The sequence below is a fragment of the Lathamus discolor genome, chromosome 3, assembly GCF_037157495.1.
Source record: "Lathamus discolor isolate bLatDis1 chromosome 3, bLatDis1.hap1, whole genome shotgun sequence".
NCBI classification, from domain to species: Eukaryota; Metazoa; Chordata; class Aves; order Psittaciformes; family Psittacidae; genus Lathamus; species Lathamus discolor.
Window position 1 is genome coordinate 72,412,077 of NC_088886.1, and position 16,901 is coordinate 72,428,977.

General features: G+C 38.9%; 1 protein-coding gene across 1 annotated transcript in view; it reads right to left on the reverse strand.

The window, feature by feature from the left end:
- SPAG16 (sperm associated antigen 16) overlaps positions 1-16,901 on the reverse strand; it is a 432,582-nt gene that overhangs the window by 158,693 nt on the left and 256,988 nt on the right. Inside the window, exon 14 of the mRNA XM_065669744.1 lies at positions 5,799-5,925. Coding sequence (XP_065525816.1) covers positions 5,799-5,925 — 127 coding nt within the window. The remainder of the gene's footprint in view (positions 1-5,798; positions 5,926-16,901) is intronic.

The following is a 16,901-nucleotide window of genomic DNA, read 5'->3' on the forward strand; positions in this document are numbered from 1 at the left end:
GATTTTTTTAAAATGACCCATCCTGTCTATTTATTCAGCTCTTGAGTTCGTCCCTCAGGAGTTCAAATAAAGCTGACAAATCCAATGCACTCATAATTTTGTGTCTAAGGTGTTTACTGAGGAATAAATCAAGTGGATAGGCCAAAAAATGTAAAGACAAACAGATGGATTTTCAAAACAACTCCCTTTGGCTTCTCCAAATGAACACAGGTATAAAAGCCCCCACCAAGAACAGGCAGCATCCCTACAAACATCTGGATGTTCCCACAGACTTTAAGCTACTGAGAAAAAAGTTCTGACAAAATCCATGTTGAGAAATACGTAGTTTAAAAGATAATTTATATTTCACTGGAAGAAACAAAAATATAACAAGGCTATTTTCTGGAATTACTAATTTGAAAATTACTAAATTCTGACAAAATCAACAGTAAAAAATGAGTGGTCTAAAAGATAATTTTATTAGAAGAAAGAAAAAAGGTTCTCTAAGGAAATTACTAGTTTGGAACAGTTCCACTGAATTAAATCAAGTAAGCGTTAACTCACTTGCAGGCACAATTCAGTTGCATTAGGAACCACAGCAGAGTTGTCCCATGCCCTGGTGGGGAAATATGGACTTCTGTTGTGAAGGAAAACATTGCAAGACTGGAGCTTAGATCAGCAGCATTGCAATTATTCCACATCCATAGGAAACACGTCAGCAGCTAAACCCTCATCACTGAAATGCCACACCACAGCTGGCAACAGCAGAGAGCTCAAAAATGAGAGTATGTAAGTGTTTATCCCCTGGTAGGACACAGTGTGAAAAGCCCTTTAAATAGCCACTGTCCTTAAATGATCTGGATGCCTTAAATGCTGAATATTATGCCTTTTACAAGACCGCAAAAATGCAAACTGCACTGCCCCAAATTCTTGGGGATTTACTCTGCTATTTCTTTGAACTCACAGACCCATCATTTTGGGGTCTAAGAGTATACGGCATAGATCATGAAAAGCCAAGAAAGAAAAATCCCAGGCAGCGTCTTACCATCCTCCCCCTGTACCCGCATGGTAGAACAAGGCTGGTGGGGCTGCTGTGGACCAAGGGAAAGGTGGTACCTGACAGCAGGGCTGACTACCCACTGCCATTTCTACCAGATGTGGCATTCATTTGGGTTTCCCTGCTGTTGCCCAGAGACCTAATCACATAGCAACTTAAACTCTATCAAACCTTGTCTAGCATTCAAAAGCCATTGGCAGAAAATGATAAGCAGACAGTTATTAGGAAATAACTCTTTAAAAAGGGCTGTACATACTCTCTATTATCCAATGCCACATTTAAAGAAAAAAAGACCTGGCCTATAGGAACATCCAGCTGCTTCTCACTCTCTTCACTGACTACTTCTTCCTAACGGCTTTCTTCTAGCATAATGTGGCCCTAGAAGCCCAGCCTGCCCTACTAATATAAAGCGTGCCTGTAACCACTCCTGAACCATTCCCATGGGCTGAGAGAGAACTGATTTCTTCACGTCCCTTAAGAGATACCCCTTCATGAGCCTGAAAGGAGGCTCTGCTTGGATTCCCACTCCCCTCCCTTGCTTTGGGGCATAGGGAAGTTTTACAGCAGGAGTATGATGGCCACAGCCAGATTCTGGCTCAATGAGAATGAGTTATCATTACTGGGAGCTATTTGCTGCTGTTAAGGCAGGAGTTTGGACAATCTCATTCTGCTTTTTTTTCCTTTTTCCTCTGAGATTGCTGCCTGCATTATTTATCAAAGACCACACTACCTCAGAGCTCCCAACTTCTGATTGTGCTGTTCAGTCCACAAACTACTGTCAAGGATAAAATTTGATGCACAGAGCTAGAACTTGCATCTTGTCACTGTTCTGCTGAGCTGTCATACCCACATTTAAGTCATCTCTGACCCAAACAGTAAAAAGCTGACACGCTTAATGCCTTCCTGTCTGGATGTCAGGGATATTAGTTTGATAGTGGGGTGGGAATAGGATCCTTTCATCTGTGCTATGTGCTAACAGTTTTCTACTAAAGGAATGCAGAAAAATAAGAGCTTGTCTTAAATCACTGGGCTACACTGCACACAATCAGAAATATATCCTGGATAATTAAAAAATAAAACTACAAGCACTTGAATATCAGCGACCAGTAGAGACCAAGATAGGCAACAGTTATCAAATAATATCTTGAACGTTTAGTATTTCACAGACTCAAATAGAAAAAGCATTGTATGAATCTAGCTTTTTACAGAGCTGTGCATGTGCTTGACTTCATTAACAAGAACAGTAACACTGATACGAATGGGACTGTCCAGTTAAGTACACACACAAGTCTTCCTAAATCCTTGTAAGACACATTCCTTAGGGCATTACTACTGAATGCTGACTTCTAAATGACAGTCACTGCAGAGCTTTTTTCAAAAATAAAATATCCACTTAGAGAACCTGACATTTCAAAAATCAGAAAGCAGATGAGACAGTTCCTAAATCAATAAGTTTCAAATGTGTAGAATGAAAAATGAGAGTACTTTCCCCCCCCTCTATTTAATTATTTAAGAGTATAAATATTTGGCATTTTATCTGTCTGAGAAAGAGCAAAGATTCAGCTTGGCTAAAATGTTACCCAGACAGATCTGACAAACCCCAAAAAATTATTCATCAGAATGCGGGAAATGCAGATGAGTGGCAGACCGCTTATCACGAGCAGGATTAACCCAGGCAGGTGAACTTGTACTCTTGGGGTATCATGCTCTTTTGCACCTCTCATATTTGTCATTGGACACACTTTGCAATTCATGGGTAGAGATGCTCACCCTGATGTGTCAGCAAGAAAATACTCTGGTGAAAAGCCAGAATATACTTGTCTTTCTATGAAACTGGCATAAAGATAAATAAATTCCCCGGCTTATCTTGGCACAAGAGCCATCAGCTTTACTGGCAAGAAATTCCTACCAGTGAATTGCAGCCTCAGTCTCACACATCTAATCTACTGGGAGTCTGGCACAGCATGAGGATGGTTCCTATCCAAGTCCAATACCAACTCCCTATTTTCTCCCAGAATGTTTGGAAGGAGCCATAATCATCTAAATACTATTCATCCTTCTGTGTTCTAATTTCTAATTTCTCTATAGGCAACATCTAGCTTAGGTTAAAATTACAGTCAATGTGCTGCAGATTTTTTTTGGAAATGCTAGATCTTATCCTATGTTATCCGGGGAAAAAAAAAAAAAAAAAGGAAAAAATGAACAAAGTAATGCAACACATTTCTAAAGTATAAAGGCTGCATTATAACTTCAGCTTAGTAATTACGAAGATTTATGTCCCACTCTGCCCCAAATCCAGAGCTCATTGTCCATTCAACTTACACTGCTCTGACTTACAGTTCTCTGCATCCATTATCTTTAATAATAAAGAGCTGACTGAAGTTAATGATTGAAAAGCAAGATGTGGTTAGTAATATGAATCTAATTTATGAGAAAACAAACCAGAGTATGATTTTCATGTTTCATTAAAATTATCTTAAATGCACTCTTTAATGCTAATTGATCTCATAGAGGTGAGAAAAGACTCTGTTCCAAATTAATGGGGGAAAACCATTCATCTGCCTTCTGGAGGGAACATTTAATATTCAGAATTTAGAGGGAGATAGATAGCATCTTCACAGTGATTTCACCACTTAGAGTGACGCTTCAATGTGGGCTCATATCTGAATCCTGCAAGATTTCCAACTGAATAGGGAAACAATTCAACAGAATAAAAATGCCACACAAAATATTTTCACAAAAGGTCTTTCGTATCGTAGCAAAATTATCCAAAGCTGAAAAAAATTGTTCATTAAAATTGAATGGTTTTTTCCATAAGTTAATCAAAGAAAAGCTCTTGTGTAATTCTGTTAATTTGCTATGAACAGGAAATCACTGAGACATCTGCAAGATTAAGTTCCTTGCAGGATTCATTAAAAGCAAAAAAAAAAAAAAAAAAAAAGCAGAAAACTATTTTTCCACCCAGTTTTTAACTTTTGTTTGTATTTTAATATTTTTCTCTCAGTTTGAATTATTCATATTCACATATCAAATATTCTTACAAACCGACACAGCTAAGAATAATGAGTCTTGACTGGCTTAATTTTAACTGGTACTTCATGCCCAGGATTACTATTAAATGACCTTCTATTCAGTCTGTTTCTATGACCCATAAATAGAAATTTCTTAATGAGCATCTCAAGTATTTCATTGCCATTTTAATGTCAGGTTTTCCTACCCTATGTTTGTATAGCTCTGATGACAACACCTATTAGTTAGTACACAGCAACAGTTCTTTGCCTTCTTCTTCTCAAATCAATCACTTCCATGAATACAATCTTCCCTATCCTGGGCTGGAATCTTGTATCTTTACAGTGTTTGAGAAAAGCAAAGTGACAGCAATACCAACTGAAGTAGCAACTTGAGCATTTCAAAAGTTGCTCTATGAGAAGTATCACAACAGCAGCAATAATTATTGAATGTTCCAATAGTAGAAGAAAATGACTCTTGCCTTGTTCTGGCATTCCACTTGAACATGATTTACATATTTGGTCTGCAAAGCAGCAGCAACAAATACACTCTCCAATATACTACATTCATTTATACTTATACCAAAGAATGAAGGTAGAGAATAAGATGCAGCAGTTTGGACACTACCTACAGTGATACATTATGGAGAAAACAATACATATTCCATGAGAAATCAGCAGTGAGTTCTGGAAGCGAGGAGGGGAATCACTTTTATAGAGGAAGAATAAATATACTAGACTTCTCTGTAGCTTGAAGCTCTCCTATGTCACTTTCTCCCATTTCCTTTCTATGTAACCTAAAGCACATGCCAGCACTTACAAAAGAAGCATGGCAAAGCTGACTTTCAGCTGCTCTATTGACACAGCATGCACCAGTACCACCTTCCAGACCAACCATCAGGTGGGAAAACCACCACCAGCAAACTAAGTCTCCCTGTTTACTCAGTGATCTCAGTGCGTGTCCATGTGTTGCACTGTGAGGACTAAGACGCCTCAGATGTCAAGGAAATGTGATATGGTGATAATTTTGCCCAGAAGATAATAGCTGTGTTGGTGAATACTCTAGTGCCACATCATCCTTTATATCTATTTTGATTTTATGCTGGCTTTCATTTTTCTTATACCATACATGCCATCACTTTCCTTGTGTCCTGGGTTTAGCAGTAGCTGGTGCAGCAGTGTTTTTGATTTTTGGCCTGGGAGCAGTGCTGATAACGCCGATGTTTTCAGTTACTGCTCAAATGTTTGGTCTGGCCAAGGACTTTCTGAGCCTCATGCTCGGCCAGGGAGGAGGGGAGGCCGGGGGAAAGCAGAGACAGGACACCTGACCCAAACTGACCAAAGAGGTATTCCATACCACAGCACGTCATGCCCAGGAGGTAACGGGGAGTTACCCGGAAGGGGTAGTTGACTTCAGGGCTGGACAAGGTATCAGTCGGTGCTCGGCTGGGGAGAGTGGGGCGAGTTATTGGTCAGCTGATGTTGAGGTGTTGTATTCTTTCTCCTTGTTATTTCCTTTATCATTATTATTATTGGTGGTAGCAGTAGTGACTTGTGTTATACCTGAGTTACTAAACTGCTCTTATCTCAACCCGTGGGAGTTGCATTCTTTTCGATTCTCCTCTCCATCCCTCAGGGAGTAGGGGGAGGGCAAGAAGGGGGGAAGTAAGAGAGCGACTGTGTGATTTATGGATGACTTTTGTTTAAACCACGACACCTTGAATTCAAGAAAGACCAAGAAAAAGGCTGCTTACCGTTCTGGCATCCCATAGAGACAAAGTCTTGTCAGCAGAGCTAGTGAGAACAATGTTGGAGAATGGAAGAAACTCAATGCTATTGACTGAATCCTTATGGCCACACATTGTGTATTTGCATTTCTCACTGCAAAAGAAAATAACAGGAATACAGCACTTACCATTCAGAATAATAATAACAAGAGAAATGTTCAGGTAAATTAGCAGTGCATTTCAGGTGTATTTCCTAGCTACTCTTTAGAAAAGATGAACATTGACAGCTATTCATCACCCAAGCACTCCACCACAGAGAAAATAAAAAGCCAAGACAGTTTGTGTGCTTCTCAGTAATGAAGGCTGTAGTGGGAAGGCAAAACAAAATGGAGAAGCAGGTTTTCAAAGACTGAATTGTAAGGAACAACAATGAAAGCACCACTTTATGTTTCCTGCGTGCGTCCTCAAAAACCTTGCTGATGTAGAATTTAAAAGGAACATGGATAAAAAGGTAGGATAGGGACAGCACCATTTACTTTTCAAAGATGTCTTATTCCTTCTTGCTTACAAAGGATCTAAGAAATGTATAGCACCATGCCAACATGTACCTCGAAGGAAGCCAGAGAGGGCAGGCAGCCTTTCTTCTAAAGGTCTGCAGAAAGACTTGTAGAAACTAACTGATGTCTGGGACTTCTTCACTTGGGGTGAAATATTGTCACTGTTGACATTCAAGAGGCCTTCTTCCTTACTATAGACAAGCCTCACCAGTAGCCATTGTAAGCTGTAGGTTCTTAAAGCAGATGTGAAGAAATAGAGGTGAACCCCAAGCATGGAAGTCTTTGCTATGAACTGACCACAGCTTAGATGGAATTACTCTGTGAAATAGCTTTGGAAGTTCTTTCAAGGCTGAAGACTTTCAACTGTCCTGTTTTCTCTCACTTGATTAGCTATGAAGTAATACCCTAAGGAGTTTTGTTTTCCTTTCTTATCTGTTTTCTTACCTTTTAATGTGTAAATTTCTGAGATAACACTATTGATCCTTCTTAGTTCAGGGTATGAACCTGAATACAAGATGGGAAGCTTTTCCCATTGTAACAAATAGAGATGCAACCACTATGACAATGCTGTAGAGAACCAGTTCTCTCAGAAACCAGTCTGAAGTTGGCTATCTAGCTATGATCTGTACAAGCTTTTGGGCTGTTTTGTTTTCTGTATGCACACCAGAGAAGAAGATTCTTTAAAATGGAGTCCAGGAGAAGAGAAGGAAAAGCCCAAGGATTCCTCACCAGGACAACACAGAAGGTAACAAACAAATATGGGATTATTCAGACTGAATAGAATGGCAAATGCTTAACTCCTACCCAAGCATGTCAAGAGGGAAGACAACTGAAATAAGCCTGCATTCATGACTTATGCCTGTATGCACGAGTCACCCACGCCGATAAGGCTTTCAGTCTATGATTTCTTTACATATACATGAAACTTCATGAACTTACAATGTTTGAATTGTTGTATCTATCTTGTGAAAACATACAGGCAGGTGAGCATACTATGGAAAAAGCAAGTCAGTTCTATCCTCTTTGTCCAGCTGAGTCAAAAATAGCATGAAAAAAAAGAAAAGCCAACAACTCATCATAAATTATTGCAGCTTTCAGTAAGAGCTCACAATTTTATTCCTTGCTCATGTGATTGTGACAGTAGAAACACACCTCCCCTGAGCTGTCTGCTGAATATATCACTGGGGCTTGTACATTAGATTACTGGGTGGCTCTTAGCAGAGAAATTTCTTACAGTATTTATTAAGGAAGCTGTCAGCAGGGGGAAATAAAAAGGTGATTTTTTTATTTACTTTTTAAAAATTTTCTTCCTGCCTGTATGTCAACAGAAGGCTCTTGGAGCTCTTGCAGGTTTGGGATGAACAGCACAGAGGATCAGTATCTGCAGATCAGGTACAGGCCAATAGAGCTAAAAGGTTTTGATGGACACTATCCCTGATCACTCATCTAATAAAGTGACCTCTCAGACCTATTTTAATGCCTCTCCATTTCTCAGACCAAAATCTATACGCTGTGCTGAGCTGAACGCCAGGCTTGCCCCTACAGAAGGGAGATCAGTTGTTTCTGAGTAGAAATATTATCCAGGAAATATTTTTCAAAGGACTATTAGATTCCACTGGTATAATTTTGAAGAACCTATGTTTTTCTATTATAGATAATACACTATATTCAATATATTCAGTATTTTGATATTATCTGTTATACAGACTACATGTGCTACTTTATCACAAGGACTTGTTTTAAACTAGTCATAAAGTACTGTGGCTGTTGGAGCTCGGTGCACAAGATATTCACGATCACTTGATATAAGACAATAAAATAACTTCAGTGAAATATTTTCTTCTGTTTCACAGTCTCATGGTAATGCTTTACACCACAGAATATGCCTTCCTCAGATCATATACTTTTATTCGTGTATAGGTATGCCATGATTTAAAAGGGACCACTGATTACCTGCTTGCCTGTTACACTGTAAGGACTTGGGGCTGCAGCTTCTGACAAGCAAAATCCTGCTGTGCATTTTTGTGGGCACTTATTAGATTTGAAAACACAGACAACTTTATATACCACAGTGGGACAGTGTTCACTAGAAGAAAAGGGGCTATTTTTCTGTAATAACAGAATGTATGTATGTAATTTTCAAAGACAAGGGAAACCAACATCTTCAACCTACTCGAGGGGGCTTGGGGTGAAAGAACATAGGAAATGAAGAAAAGTAAAGGAAAAAAGCAAAGAAGATTTTGTTAGTGAGGCACTGACATAAGATATGGCCCATCCCAGGCAGACAGGCTGCAAGAACAGGCTTGTGAGAGATTAATTAGGTGCCAAAGCAGGAAGGCCCACTCAGAATCCCTCAGCAAGGTGAAAATGGACTAAAGTGATGGACCATGACAGCAGCAGAAGGGAAAGAAATGATTTGTATTTTTCTGTTAAGAACATAAACACCCGGTGCTGATGCAGTTGTCTGTCTCTCTCCTTGCCACTTCCATATCACTGCGTACTGATGAGCGAACTCTGGCTCTCAAGATTTAATTTACCACTCTGGTAACTGACTGACTGGTATTTCTAAGAACCTCCAACTGCTACATAAAAAAACTCATATTTCCTTCCAGCTGAGATATAATTTCAGCAAGACTCTCCTGTATACAAGCTATCTTTTGGTCAGAAAGGGGAACATTTTATTTAGATCTTCCTTTTCCTCTGACATGAAGGGTAGAGAATTACCCTGGTTTTCACCCGAGCTCGTATTTTTATGCAATGGTTCAAGTTTATCTACATTAGAACAGATCTCTAGTGACTTTCATTACCTAATGTTTTTTTCTCATGATGAACACATTGCCTCATGGGTACAAGTTTCACCAGCTCTGAGCAATTTAGTTCAGAAGATTGAGAGAATCATCTATGAATAGCAGTTTAGGAATTTGCAGTACCCTTGTGGCTTACATCCAGAAGCAAAGAGGTCCTGAACAAATACTGCCATTGTAGGCATGAGCATACTGCTCAGTATTTTGCAGATTGCATTCTGAACCTCATCACAGCCGCCGATTCCAGCCCTCATCCTTTACCTGTGTTATTACTACTTTTTCAACGTAAAACATCAGTTAACACATTTCTTGACTCGTGACTGATTATCCTCAGTATTCTCTTTTTCTCTACAAAGTCAATTTCCCTTTCCTTAAATCCAGGTAAGGGAATGATGTCCATCAATAAATCAGCCCTAATTCTACCTCACCAGGATCTGATTTTCCTTAGCAGGTTCAAATAAACACGGACAGACTGCTACAGTTCTAAAGCAACACACCTATAGCATGAATCTTGCCTTTAAATTAATCATACCATTATCGATATCACTAGCTCAACAGTGATGGGCAAATTTTACCAGCTCAATTTTTAGAGATTTCTTTTTTGAGAATCACATTTCAGAATGGTTCATTCAAATTCAAAAGGGCTTTCAGTAAAACCACATTGAAAACAGAAGATTTGAAACACTTCCACTAACATGAGACTTCACTGAATATTAAGAGACTGCCATCTCTACACTTAACATACAATAGCAGCCAAATAATGCACTTAGTGAGATGCTTCATCAACTGTACAATAACTAAAGAAAATACAGATAGCGGGCAGGTTTCTTTTCCCTGTGTACTTTCCCGTCTGCACAGACGGAGTTGAACCTCAGTGAGAACAAGTTGGCAAGCCTGATGAGAACATCTGACAACTGCCTGGTACATATTTACTGCTAAAGGCCATTTAGAGCACAAAGCACTGGACAACCTGCAGTGCTCCACACCAGCTTAGTACTCATTTCAAAAGACACACAGCAAATCAGAGCAACAAGTGAGATTACATGTTGCCAATTTATTTGCTATTTAAAAGAGTTTTAACACCCAACACACGCATGCTTACTAGCAATCCTATGAAAACAGGACAAGCTCTGCATCCCTTCTTGACATTTTTTTTAAGCATATGGTTTCTATGCTCAGCTCCAGTTGAAAAAAAACTGGGGGGTTGGGGAGTAATATAATTTCAACAATTAATGAGGTAGCCACAGAATCCCAGGCTGGTTTGTGTTGGAACGGACCTTAAAGCTCATCCAGTTCCAGCCTCCTGCCACGGGCAGGGACACCTTCCACTAGAGCAGGGTGCTCCAAGACCTGGCATCCAGCCTGGCCTTGAACACTGCCAGGGATGGGCAGTCACAGCTTCTCTGGGCACCCTGTGCCAGTGTCTCACCACCCTCACAGTTAAGAACTGCTTTCTAAGATCTCAACTCGATCTACTTATTTCATTGCTGTGCCATATTAAATCTCAGTTTCAAGCATGGTAATTTAAAGTACCTATAGAGCCAACCAAAATTAATGAGATTTTTGCATGTACTTTTGAGCCATTGCCTCCACCAACCATCTTTTTACAAGCCTTCCAAAGGAACACATTAAATGCACATTCTCAAACTGTACCATCTTTCCCAACAATGACTCTCCCAAATCCATGAAATGAACAAAAAACTAAACCCTTTCTCATGCCTATAGAAAAATATACTGCTATGTTAATTGCAATCACCAGAAGGTAAAATACCAAGATAAATTATACCAGAAAGTCACCTCCTATGAAGATGGACACAACAATTCTAAGCAAATTTTGTAAGGTCACACAACAACCAGACACCATTCCTGTTATGGTGATATAATTGTAACAACTAAAGGAGAATACTTTTTGCAAAACCAAATCCTATACCATTATATGGCTTTATCTCCAAAATGTGCTTAAATTAGGCATAGAACTTTTCCAGCCAAGATCAGTGGGCAAGTATAGCATATAGGCTGGCTTAAGACATTAAAATGCCAGTTTGGTTTATGCTGTTATAAATGCATCCTATCATGTCTTTACATTTTATGACCTCTATTTTATTTCTAGGTAGCTTCACATATGACACAGCCAATTATTCATGTCAAGAATGTAAAACTACCAGTATTTCAGTAAAAAGCGCCTACCATCATTTATGACAATGATTATTTTTTTTCTTGACCCATTATTTCACTAAATATAACACATTTTAAAAGACACTGACATGTGAGGACACTTCCTCCATAAAGTACAATTGTCTCTGAAAAGATATATGCCAGTATGATGTTGTCAATATGAACCACTTTGTTCAATTATTACTTATCTTCCATAAAATGAAGCTGTCTTCAAATTGTGAACATTCATTCATAACCTCGTTCAAACCAGTGTTTGACAGTTTGAAAATGCAGTGCTAAGGTATAGGCTACAGCTATTGTTGTGAAAATGCAAACATTTCTTCTCCAGTATTTAGAAGCATTTAGAAAGAAAATACAAATTAAAACCTTTTCTGTAATTTATCCTCATACATGGAACGTTTTTAATCTTCACAACCTGAGTGCTCTGCAAAACAAAGAGCAGTCCCCAATTTAAAAGAAGCTGTAAATCAGGGCTTCTCTAGCAACGGTCAGTTACTCCCGAGTTATTAAATCAAGTGAAATCACTTTATATTGTTGGTTTTAGGTAATTGTAATTGTTAGACATTTTAAATTCACAGTGAGCAGAAGCAGGATTAAGTATTAAACTTTCCTATCATCACTCACATCAGAGGCTGCTTTGAGCTCAGCGAGGTAAGGCTGGCTGAAGCACACAAGCACAGTGTCTACGTCCTGCTCCCACTGAAAGCAACACAAGGTTTGCCACTGATGTCAGTAGGAGTAGGATTAGATCCAGGTTTATCACCACAGGAGCCTGACAGCTCACACTTTTGGTCTAGTGCACAGTAAACTGAGCATGTAAAAGGAAACTGATCTCTGAAGGCTTAACTGTAAGTTCAAGGGTGCAATTCTTTCCCTTCCTCTATTCTTTTTCTTCTCCTTCTGCCAAAAGCAAGGGCCAGGCTTAGCAACTAGGAAGGCTTGGCCAAGGAAGAAAGAACCCCAAACGATATAAATGTTTTATTAACGTTTTCTAGATATATAAACAAACATTACTTATCTAACCTGGCAAGTTTACAAGCCTGCAATAAAATACTGCTACATCCTTTTCTTAGACCTCCCTTAGAAATTGGGAAGTTGGGAGTCATACTCTCAAACCATGGAGGTTCTGAAATAGATCAAATTGCTTCTTTTAATTAAAAGAACATAAGTTAACTTTAATAGTTACATTTTTGTCTTGTTTGGTCAGATCTGAAAGCCTGCAGCAGTTTATTTTTCAGAGTGCAGATTTATTCTCTGAAATTTGACGAAGTTCTTTTCCCCTTACTTTTCAGGAGCTAAACGGAGCATGGCAGCTTCTCTTTAGTACCAATTTATAAAGACTGAACAAAAACGTTTGCAGCCCTGCTTCAGCTCCTGCTGAAATCAGTAATAAAAACCACAGTGATTTAGTAGATGAACAGACAGCACTCTGCTGTGGGTGGGAACTGCAGTCTCAGTCCTCTTCTGGCCCTGCTTGTACAATGAACACCTTGTACACACAGGGTGAGCTTTCATGCTCGCATGGGATGCAATGATGCCTTCAGGTAAGCCTCCAGTTTAGACTGAATTAGTCTAAGCTACTATGAAACTCCTCCCTTTTAGTAAAACTCTAAAGAGAAAATTAAAAGGCAACATGTAAGCATGACTGGTCCTTAACTTTGGACCTCATTTGGTATGCTGGGGAGGGACTATTTGTCAGGGACTGTAGTGACAGGACAAGGGGTAATGGGTTAAAACTTAAACAGGGGAAGCTTAGATTGGATATAAGGAGGAAATTCTTTCCTGTTAGGGTGGTGAGACACTGGAATCGGTTGCCCAGGGAGGTTGTGAGTGCTCCATCCCTGGCGGTGTTCAAGGCCAGGTTGGATGAAGCCTTGTGTTGGATGGTTTAGTGAGAGGTGTCCCTGTCCATGGCAGGGGGGTTGGAACTAGATGATCTTGAGGTCCTTTCCAACCCTAACCATTCTATGATTCTATGATTCTATGATTGGTGAGGTCTGAGCACAGAGAGTGCTCCCCAGCCCAATACGGTTCCACATATTTTGGGGTTCAACCTTGCAAGTACCATGCGTTAAAATCTACCTAAAGCAGGAATATGGGACAAAAGCAAGTCCATCAAAGCATGCCTATAAGCTTGTCTGTAAACCCTTCCTCCAACTCAAAACAGATACAGGGTTCTCTTCTTCTGTAGTGCCACCTCCAGTAGCAGCGCACAACCCTGCTACCATTTATGCATTTGTGTGCTGTTAACAGCCTACTCAAGCAACAGCAACACCCAAACAGAACGGGAAAGCTATTTTGTTGTGTTGTGTTCGAGATTTATTTCATCTCCAGAGACCATGCCTTCTTACATAATTTGCTGTTCTAAAAATTACTTCGCCCTATTTCTATGATTTGAAAGAGCCTCTTTGGCAAACAATACCCAGAAAGGGAAAATTGGACATACCTGAGAACACAAAAAATACAAGTAAACACATGCAGAACACAGAGGCCAGTGCATTACATTTAATGAAGTCTTAATAACTTGAACTTCGAATTCATCAAGGTCTAAGATTGAGGGACATTTGGTCAGAACTCTCCTAATAAATTTATCATTAACCATCAGAAAGCAATGCTGCAGTCAGATTTCCATTCTGCAGTGAAATTAGAGAACAGCCAAATAACCACAGTCTTTGAAATAGTGTTCTATAAATGCAGGAGAAAGGGGCTGCAAAACTTCATGCCTTACCTTTGGGATTAAAATGCTTATTTGTCTCAATTCCTTGTCATTTATGTAACAGAATCTGTATTACTGGAAAAGTAGCCAATTATAACACCATATTTATTTTTCTGGAAGAGCTCTACTATGTGTATTTTAGTAGAAGCTGTGTATTCATTGAGTGTGTGGAAACTTCTAATAGTGAGATACTGATCACCTTACTAAGACATATCACTGAGAAAAAAACCACTCTCAGCCAAAAAAGCACAAAGGCAAAGTTTTAAGGACACTGGTTGCTATGGTGTTGAGCATAGACTTGACTGCTTGATGCTAGCCTGCAAAATAAGAACCTTTATTTTCTACCAGTGATTATTAAGCGTGTTTCTGCATAGAGCGCAAAGAGACAGTGGTTGGTCGGAGTTTGCAGAACAAAAGACTTGCACAGGTACTATGTTTGGTTAGTGCTGTCTAGCAAAATTAGACAAAAAAAAGATATATAAGCAATGACATTATGTTCTCTTTGAGTGACTGAACACTACTCAAAACCAGGATCTATTTTGATAAACACTGAGAATAATAAATATGATTGATAATAGCTTGATATGTACTCTTATGAAAATTGCGAATTACTGAATTAATATTCTTCTACTTTGGCTTTCACTAGAAGGTGTGAAAAGCTGACAGTGTATGCCAATAATCTACCTCTTTTTTTGCTGGCCTGAAACATGAATAATGAATCTGCTCATGATTATACTGAAGATATAGCCTCTTAACATCTTACACTTCTTCGAACAAGTAAAGTGTTATGTAAGAAGTATTATTATTTGTATTATTTTCTGTTTCCCGATAAAGAGGTTTTGATGTGAAGGTTAATTCTTATAAAAAGGAAAAATAAAACAATAAGGCAAAAGATCTCTTAGGAATGGTTTAAAGTCTTTTAGTTTTAACCTTTACTGTTAATGTATGATTTTGAATTAATATAATTAAACCTATGCAATCACAGTGTCCACCTCAAATAAGTGTCACTATAAAAAACCACAGTATCCACAATCACAAGAGCAGACTGATTTCTAAAGCAATATAGTGATGCTGTAGAATCCTTTACAGATGCTACAGATGTGATGGAACTTACCACATCTTCAAATATAAGTATTTACTTAAGTGTTCAGCTGAATCAGGACCAGAAGACACATCACTTTGCCAAACGCAGCTTTAAAATAGCAACAGAAATTAGTAGTCTTGTAGCTGTCTCAGAGACACCAACAAGTGATCACCGTGAATTGAAACAACCATTTTTTCCTGTGTAGCTGTTCTCGACTGAGTCACAGCAGTAAGGGAGGCCAGAGAAGCCTGAATACTTCAGCAGCACACCATGTCCACCCTAACAGCAGAATAAGTGTTGCAGTTGCCAGATCTGTCTTCAGGAGGCAAGGAATACTTTTATAACATTTCAGTGGGTTCCAAGAGGACAAGTGCTGAGATTAAAAGTTTTGCAATATAGCACATACATTTTCATACCAGATGGTAATATAGTATTCATTACCTTTTACTGTGTAGGCTCAGTTGAACTCTGTACCTTGTCAAGGTATCCTTAAAATCTCACTAGTCAACACCTAATTGTTGGCAGCATCAGGCTCTTTTCAGGCTCATAGCAACAGCTGTTACAAAAGCTCACTTTGCACTGAAACTGGGCTTCAAATCAACTTTGGTAATTTATTTCAGCTACTTGAGTTTGAACAGAAGCATGTTACTTATGATCCAGATTTTTAAGAAGTCAGATGTAGTTTTTTATGCTTCACCTTTGGATTATTTTTCATTTGAAAAGGTCCATATTTTTCCCACGGTTAGAACCAGGTCAATAAAAATGACTTTGATAGTCATGGCACAGGAACAAGATTTGGGCACTTACATCCAGAATCTAGATCTTAATAAGCTCCCTTTTCAAAGCGCATCTCAGTCATATACAGAACCTTGCTGTTGCTTGTAAGTATCAGTCAAAGGCCCACGTCTGGGAATGGTAAAAAGTATTTTTATCCTGAGAATACTTAGCAATTTGTAATCTATCTCACCCCTGACCTCAGTCAGAGACAATGAACTTGTTAAATACTACTCTAAGGAACTTAACTTAGTAGGCATTCCTAGAACGTACGCCCATGGGATTTGGACTCCACATAAACTGCATTGGTATGCACTCTTAACAAGACATCCTAAGATGACACAGGAGTGCATACCTTAGATTCCTTGATCATATTTCAAAATCTAGGTTTATTTCTTCCTTCTGCCTCAGGAAGGTCAACACCCATGTATTAAACCATCTGTTCATGGCTATAACTTTCTAACTTTTTGTCTAACAGGCTATCTGCAGATAACAAATGTAGTCAGCTGAAGAAAAAAAAAAAATTCTGCAGACCAATGGTCACAGCACTCAGAAAGACAAGATCTGAAACTGTCCCCCTCCAAGGTCAGCTCTTCTATTTCACAGTTATTTAATAAAGTGCCATTTTGGTCCTTAGGGCAGGAACTAGAACACAGTCCTCTCCTTCTCTAAGATGCCTAGGTCTTTCTTGTAACATACAGAAAGCAAAATCATCTATCCCAGAATTACTGACATCAGTCAAGGGGCAAGGAGCACTCAGGTTCAGAAAGGTACATGGTGATGTTTATTTCTGACTCTAACCCTTGCTCAGCACTTTCTGCAAATAAAGTCTCCTTCAGGGTTTGGTTGTTTTGTTTTTTTTTTTTTTTTGTTGGACAGTTAAAGACAGGAGCACTTGAAATCACTTATTGAAAACCATAGTCTTATTTTATTAAACAATTATTTCCTACTCCCTCAAGGCATCTGGGTACTAGATAATCAGATAAGCACAATCTCAGTAATAATAAAATAGATATAAAC